We start from the raw sequence: 8241 nt of genomic DNA on the forward strand, positions 1-8241 counted from the left end.
GAAGGAATGTAGGATTTATCCTCAAAATCTCAAAAAGGATATGTATCCCTTTCCCAATAGTTAAGATAGTTGTTAGTTGTGCAAAATCTAATGAAAGTTTTGACATGATTCACATTGAAACATGCTGTCCTATTATTCCTCCAGTTTATAATTGCAAATATTTAGGCCACTCTTGGTTAACTTGGGTTTTATTCGAGAAGAATAAATTAGAAAGCTCTGATCTTATAAAATCCTTTGCATCCATGGTTGAAACTCAGAATGACAAGAAACTTATGTCCACAAAATCAGACAATTGATTGGAACTTAAACCTTTTGCCTTTAGCAACTTGAAGGTTCAGCAAACTTCTTGCATCGAGACAAATGGTTTGTTGAGAAGAAATATCAGCATATATTATAAGAAGCTCAAGCACTCATCTTCCATCAAACTTATTGACCATGGTTGTTGGATATATTCTATAAATCTGAACTGTTGGCTCTGGAAAAAAAATACACTTGGAAATAGTAGTATCTTAAAGGGTGCATATTAAACAGAATACTTCCATAATTTTTACATACCAAATATAGAAAGAACTATATGGCTCATTCTTCAACTGTAACTAAAATCTAACTGAATGACTACATTATTTTTAACTGTGGTATAACTCTTCAAAAAGAATGACGCGACCTGCAAGCAATCAGTTAACATGATTAGCAGTAGTATTAATAGCAGTAGCAACAACAAAAGCCTTTTACTATATTAAGTGGATTCAGTAAATAATAGTAAGATTTCACACTCAGGAGGATTGTTGGGCAAATTGAACTGATATAGCACACAACGCGACCAATCATACCACTAAACCAATTAACACGATTAACAGCGTCATCAAGGTAAGCTAAGCACACTGTTGAGGCTAGAAGGCCGCAGCATATAGTTGGACGTTTAAATGTAGAAAACCCAAGTCTGTTTGGTTTGAAAAACATCTTTTTTCAGTTAAAGTTTTACTGAGAATTTCAAAATTACCGCTTATTTTCATAAATTCTAATAGGATATGGTGAAAACAAACTGTATGAGGTGCAATTATTAGTAAAAATACGAAATGGAATTACAAAATGCTTTCCCAAACAAAAGATACTCAAAGAGAGTGTTTAGTTTGTTTTTTAATTTCAACTTCAATTGATATCTTTTAATTGATAATTAAGAAAAATCATCTTGCAACTTTATTCCTACGTAGATGTTGAAAACAAGAAATAGAAAGAAAAAACATCACTTTTGTAATTATTAGTGAAAACATATTATTTGGAAATGTAAACAAGCTAAACCTCTTCAAGTTAAAAAAAGAAATTATAGAGCAGCAACACAAAAAGAATTTAGTCGAATTGGAACTTAGTTTATTTCGAAGTTCTGATCCATGTGTTACAAAAACTTGCTCACACAAGACAATTCTTAAAGTGATTCTCCAAAGATTGAACATATTCAAGTTGCTGATTTACAAAACACAAACAAAAATAGGATGAGGGGATAGTTCAAGTTCATACCTATGGAATGTCATTTTCCCACTTTGGAGCATTGGATATAATATCACCCAAAAAACTGGAACTAATGCCTCCAAATGGCGCACTAAAGCACTTCATGAACTCACTGAACAACAAAAGCAGACAGTATAAAAACGTGGTCGAATCAAATATTTAGAAACTCAATTGAAGTTATTTTTTAACCCAAAAAAATCTAGAAATTAAAGCATGCAGCACACAAGCCAGCTTCCAGACCTACCTTCATGTAGCTATATAAAAAGGAAAAGATGAACAAAATAGCTTTTGCAGGTGTCAGTAAATAAACAACAGAAGCTACAAGGCAACAAAAAAAAAATCAATATGCTAAAAAAGGTTGTTAGTTTGTACTAAAAAGTGTAATCCTTTTACTTCGTTTGGGGGCATTGGAAGATTTTGAGCAATAAAAACAATTAGAAAGCAGTTCAGTCAAGGTTTTAATATTTGAAAAAATAAAAAACATAACGAAATGCAATTTATAGTCCTATTATATCTTATTCAAACATCAGGTAAATACTGTAACAACCAATATGTAGGAGTTAATATGTTTTCATCATGCTATTTAAGACATGGAATGGAACACTGCAACCAAGTTGAATACTTTTCAGGTTTTGTGTTCATTGTATATAATTTCACTTTTATGCCAAAACAAAACATCAAAGCACCTTGGAGATTAGCCTTGTGGATCTTCTACGCAGGACCATCACAGCAGTATTCTTCATGCTTCTTAAAATTCTGGTAGCAGGTGTATCACTAGAATCTTGAATCTCAGAGTCTCTGTTTTTCCTCTTTCGGCGAAGCTCCATTTTAGAATCCTGATCAGTAGACTCTAGACATGATTTCATAAGCGGGTCGTCAAATTGGGAGCATCTGAAAGCACAGTATAAATATTCTCAAATCAGTCACAGAAAAGCTAAAGAACGCTGAAAACTGTTACTAAGAACAGTAATTACGCTGAACTCTCCCTTCCATCAACAGTCTTGCCCACCTCCTGCAAACAACAGAATGCCATTATATCATTGACACAAATGATGACACTTAAACAAAAAACAAAAGAAAAAAAAGAGACAAATATTATGCACATAAGAGCAACAAGTCAAGAAGCTTGTAAAGATCATCATCTAAACATTTTAGGCGGCCAATATTTAAATAATCAATATTCTTTTTATATGAATCCCTATATCTTCTGCAACACATTACAAACATGAAAAGTGAAAAATTGTGTTCATGGGATAGGAGTCTAACAGTGAATTAAAAAATGGACAATTCTGAAGATGAAGGACAAGACATAGAAGTATAAATAGCTACCTATGTAAATAACCAACAGATAATGATATAATACAACACGCATATACTGATCAACCAGCAATGAAAATATACCAAGTCAGTTAGTAAAAATTCTAAATCTCTTGACAGCTTCAAAATCTGAAGTATTGAAGAAGCATATCCATTTAGACATGGCATTTAGTAATAATATCAATCATGTGAGGATGAGAATCATTGATATTCTTTTTCTGTACAAGTAGACCTCTTAAATGCTTCAACGGTCTACTGCACATGTATTTTAGCAAGGGCTGTTTACGTGCAAAGCATTATAAATGGAAGTTTAATAAATTAGAACCACAAATGTCCGACATACACAATATTTTAATTTACATCTCAATAGACTCAATTTCACTATTGAAAAGGATCTTTGAACTTGCATTTGTAAAATAAAATACTATACCAACCACCAATCATAAGTTGGAACTGGAATAATTCAGCCATTTCAAATCTAAATTATGCCCAAATAAAAATAAGGAAAAATGAAAAAGTGTTACATTCATCTCAAAGGCTAGAGAAAGCACTATACCCATTCTTCAATAAGTGATGGGAAATCGTTCCCATCAATAATGAAATTAGTCTCGCTTGAGTTTACTAGTCCACCCTGTTCTGCGTCCGAGGTGTTCTTTGGATAACATAACTCCAGGGATCCGTCATTGTCACAGAGTGAAACTAATGTATATTTATTGCAACTTGCAACTTCTGAATTTTGTATTTCCCCAGAATTACTTAATGAAGCTCCAGCACAACTCACACCAGGGTTCACAATGAAAGAACTATTTGGCAGAGCACAATCCTCATAATATTCATTGTCGGGCTTTGAATTTTGAAGCTCCAGTGTTCCAGGCTCAGACAGTGAGTTGCCAACAGAATCACAAAGTGACTTATTGAATGTAGTATTGGCAGCACCTGAATCATGGATTCTCTTAGACATATCTTTAGCGCAAGATTCAGCGCCAGAAATAAAACTGCTCGGTGGACCATAACTTACTTCAACAGTTGATTGATCTTGCATTACATTATCAACCGCATTTACAGTCAGCTCAGCTGATACAGCTGATTGATTTTCCTGTAAATCATCTTCCTGTTTTGAATTCATGCTACATGGAGCTAAGCAATGAGATATTAAAGGTCTGTTACCTCTGTTCTGTTGATCTAACTCTGCAACATTGTCTTTTATCAATTTCATGCTTGAGGAAGATTTGACCTGTTCATCACAATTATCTATTTGACCAGAGCTTGTATTCGACAATAAGGAAAAATTCCCCCTTTTGGAATTCTCTTCTAATCCATGGAGATCCTGCCAAAGACTCCATGGTTTGTTTCCTCTCAAGTTCTCACTTATGCGAACCTCTTTTCTAAACCTGTTAGTCCAATCTGATGGGGACAAATTTAAATCAACATGCAGATTAATTCCCTCATCTGAGCAGACATGGAACTGAAAAGAAGAGTGAGGAACTTCAGTAGCTGGTTTAATTGAAGAAGCAAAATCTTTCTTTGCTGAAGGTGCACCTGCTTTTATTTTACCAGCGAGAATACGAGAGCTCCTTCGAGTGAACTTGTCCCTCTTCAAAGCTCCTTGATACATATTGTAGCTAAAGCCACCTGCACGTATCAAAGGATCCAAAACGCAGTCAAAGATTGAATAACACTAATCCATATCATTTGCTATTGACCTTGTGTACATATATGTCTGATAACAGAAGAAATACATAAGTGTGCAATCCATATCATGAAGTTATTTGCGCAGATGTCAAGCAAATCATAGTTTTAAACCTTCCAAACTATTAGTTAAGTATTCATAGAAGACTGAAACTTGTACCGCATTCCTATCAACAGGTGCAAAAGAAACACTCGGCCCGTGACTTGGTATAAAATAAAAAAGTTCTAAAGAAGATATAATTTTTTTGTTAAAGAATTGAAATATAAAATATGGAGTTGTAACTGACTTCATTCTTTATCTTTGAGCTTTCCTCCAATACATATTACAAGGTCATCCATCATCACTCATAAATCATAATCAGTAAGTAATAACTAATAAACCAACCATTTCATCAAGCAAGCATGACTCAACTCAGCACGGAACAGAACATAAATAACACCATGTAAAATCCTCCAATCAAAATTTACCCATTTTTCACCCCTAAACCTTCAGACCTATGCATTGGAGTGAAAAATTAGCACTATTGAAATGGTTCATTATACATCTTGCAGCTAAGATTTGCAATTAATTAATTAATTAATTTCTAAACCGCATTTTTACACAAAATCAGTCAGAAATAAAGAATGATTAATGTTGTGTTTGGAAACTGAGAATCATAGCATAGCAATAGCATAGACGAACAAGAATGGAAACAAACCTAGAGAGAGAGAGAGAAGCGATACCTGAATGCGAAAACTAGGGATTTGGATTGTGATGTAGAGAGAGAGAAGAAGAACGATTTCAAAATCCACGGAGGGAGGGAGGGAGGGGTACTTTCGTCAATAAGCCACCGGAGCCGTCTTGCTGGTTGGGCCACGTGTTACAAGATTGGGTCCCACACCTCCCTCACAGCTATCATCCAATTTGCCTCCTTGTGGAATGGAAAGGAAAGGCATAGTAAAAATATTATGACTTTTAGTACTCATATATGGTGGACATTCAATTTAAATACATTTTTTTATTAAAACTGTTGTGTACAAAGTGTGTATAAATTATTTTCAAATATTATATATGATGTAATAGAAAAGAAAAAAAAAAAAAAAAAGTGAAAAATGATGAGAAAGTTGGTAGGAATGAGATAGAAAAGAATGTGTCTTAAAACCTTGTGGAATAATGGATTCTAATTCTATTGCTCAAATCAATGTTCTGCTCCTCCCCCATTGACCCCTTTTGTTGAGCTATCAAAGTGAGTCACACAGGTTTGGGGGGAAGGGAGATGAGTCCGGTTGGTTCACTTTTTGATGATGAAAAACTGCAATTTGACTCAACCTACGATGAGTTGGTGAGTTAGTTGAAGGTTAACCTATTTGATTTTAAAAAATTACCAAAATTTTATGAATGGTGAAAAATATAAGAAAATGATTTCATTTTGTACAACTTTAGATTTTAAATAAATAAACATGGATTGAGTGAAACAATTCAGTTCAAACATAGGTTAGATGAATTAGGTCGAATTAGACCGAGAAATGAGTTTGATTTTTACCAAGAACTCTTGGTGAGCTGAATTGAGTTGGGTTATATATATATATATTTTAGTTCAAAAAATGAATAGAGTGATTTAATTAAAATTTTATATTGAGTATTTAGACAACTTAATTTTTTTTGTAACGAGTTGTTATTAACAATTGTATGTGGATGATATATACCAAATTTTGTTATCAATTTAACGAGCATGGACTCCTTAATATTTGTGATTTTTCTCTCTACTAGCGGAATTACTCGTGCCCTGCACGGGTGACTTTTGTTATTTATAATTTAAATTTCGTGTAATATTATATTTTGTATCTTTTTAGTAAATATGTTTTAAAAATTGTTTCAATTATATGTTCTTAATAGTGATAATTGTGGATTAATCTACCATGATTTTTTACTTCAAAATTTTTACTTATTTAAATATGAAAAAATTTAAAAATTAAAAATTATAAGACATGTACAGATGTACTTATTATTTTGTATTTTAAATTATAAATTTTGTATCACGCAAATTTTTGTATATACATTAAATTAGTATTTTTAATTTTTTTAATACATGTACTCATTATTAATATTTGATTGATTATTTTTCATATCAATCTTTCTATTTATAATAACAATAACAATAATAATAATATATATTTTGATTCAAAATGTTAATTTTGAAGAGAAATCAATATGTAACAACAAAATGAAACCCCACTTTTACTAAAACTCAAATCAAATCATAGAAAAAATTATCAGATTAAATAAAGTAAAATAATAGATAATATACGAAAATTATTTAGATCGAAAGGCTTCTCTTATTTTTTATTAAAGTCTCACGTGGCTATTATTTTTAAGTTTGAACTCATTCCCTTTTTTAGTCTTTGACTCTTCGATCATACCTTTGGTAACCACCGCCTACCAGGGACGATGGAGGAGAAATCCATTTTATCAATCCAAGCAGATAAATTGAAGGATTTCTGCATGTCTTTCCCCTTCATGATTTAAAAAAAGAGGTGAAACAATATATAATGGTGAATCAAAAATGGAAGAATGAGCAAATAATAGGATCATGAAATGAGGGTGTTCATAACCGAACCAAAATGAATTAAAACCGCTCAAACCGATCCAAAAAACCTGATAACCAAAAAAACCGAAAAACCGCAAAAACCGATATTTTGTGAATGGATCCGTTTGTTTTCAGTTCCCATGTTAAAATCGAAACAATCCAAACCAAAAGTATTTATTTATTTAAATTTTGACATACATAATTACCCATTTAACCATACTTATGATATTTTATTCCATGTATACCCAAACCTTTACAGTAATGTGTTTAAACTTTTCCAAGTTAGGAGACATATGTCTTCTTTTCATTCAGCGAAAGTGAAACCATCAATGTTCTGCTTCTTTGCCTCTTACTCAAAACAATACGTTTGTAAAATTGGTTGAAAATCAACTTAGATAGAGTTAATTAGATATTGTACATGAAATGCAGTAGTGTTACAAATCACAGTCATCACTTAGCATGAGATCTTCTCTCTGTACATTGCTACTTGTTTTATGATTTTATTTTCTATTTCGTTATTTATTTCAAGATTTTTAGTTTCTTTGAAAAACTGAAATGCAATCCAATCCAAACTGATAAAAATTGGTTTGGATTTGAAAAAAAATAATTGAATGATTAAATTATAAAACTGAAACAATCGGATCAGATGAATTTGTCCTTTAAAACCGAACCTCGAACACCCTATCATGAAACATGAAATAAATCATTTTACACAACAAATAAAAAGGAGTGAATAAGACTATAAGAGCATAATAATAAACTTATAATATTGCGATCATACAGTGGTGGTGGAGAATTATAAAATAAAAAATGGAATAAAACTCTGAAAACAATAAATCAAAATAAGGTAAACACAATGTCACAAAGAACGGGTGAAAGAGAATGTTATAGATTAAAAAAACAATGTGAGGAATGTCTCAAAAGAGCAAATGAATTCTAACCAACGTGAATGTATAGCTAAATTAATTATTATTGCATTAAGATAAAAAGTATTACCTGACACATGATTGATAAATTATTTTTCTCTATAATTGTTTTAAATGAAAGAAAAATTGAAGGTGAAATCCTTAACATGAAATCGAATAACGAATTGAGAAACTGAAAAATGAAAGGGAGGAAATAGAGGAGTACGGGAAATATGGAAGAAGGTTGAAAATACTTA

General features: G+C 31.9%; 1 protein-coding gene across 4 annotated transcripts; it reads right to left on the reverse strand.

The window, feature by feature from the left end:
* Positions 1–415: 415 nt before the first annotated feature.
* On the reverse strand, positions 416–5365 carry LOC130747367 (uncharacterized). Of its 4 annotated transcripts, none has more exons than XM_057600293.1 (7): positions 5236–5365; positions 3991–4455; positions 3380–3759; positions 2481–2518; positions 2193–2397; positions 1516–1618; positions 416–664 (listed from the first exon to the last, which is right to left on the reverse strand). In XM_057600293.1, exons 2-6 carry the CDS (start codon positions 4436–4438, stop codon positions 1616–1618), a joined length of 1074 nt encoding a protein of 357 aa, XP_057456276.1. In that variant the 5' UTR covers positions 4439–4455; positions 5236–5365; the 3' UTR covers positions 416–664; positions 1516–1615. The 4 variants fall into 4 exon arrangements, with proteins under 4 accessions (XP_057456276.1, XP_057456277.1, XP_057456275.1 ...); XM_057600294.1 differs by having other exon boundaries at positions 3380–4288; positions 4363–4455; positions 5236–5257; XM_057600292.1 differs by having other exon boundaries at positions 3380–4455; positions 5236–5364.
* Between the last annotated feature and the right edge of the window lie 2876 nt (positions 5366–8241).

The sequence above is a fragment of the Lotus japonicus genome, chromosome 3, assembly GCF_012489685.1.
Source record: "Lotus japonicus ecotype B-129 chromosome 3, LjGifu_v1.2".
In the NCBI taxonomy this organism is placed as follows: domain Eukaryota; kingdom Viridiplantae; phylum Streptophyta; class Magnoliopsida; order Fabales; family Fabaceae; genus Lotus; species Lotus japonicus.

What these genes read in the sequence shown, in the direction of transcription:
- LOC130747367 (XM_057600292.1), bottom strand. Translation starts at nt 4,438, where the DNA reads ATGTATCAAGGAGCTTTGAAGAGGGACAAGTTCACTCGAAGGAGCTCT. An exon ending in CATCACTTATTGAAGAATGG is followed by an intron (nt 2,519 to 3,379) that starts GTATAGTGCTTT and finishes TGTTGTTTGCAG; the next exon opens with GAGGTGGGCAAGACTGTTGA. An exon ending in GATGGAAGGGAGAGTTCAGC is followed by an intron (nt 2,398 to 2,480) that starts GTAATTACTGTT and finishes CTGTGCTTTCAG; the next exon opens with ATGCTCCCAATTTGACGACC.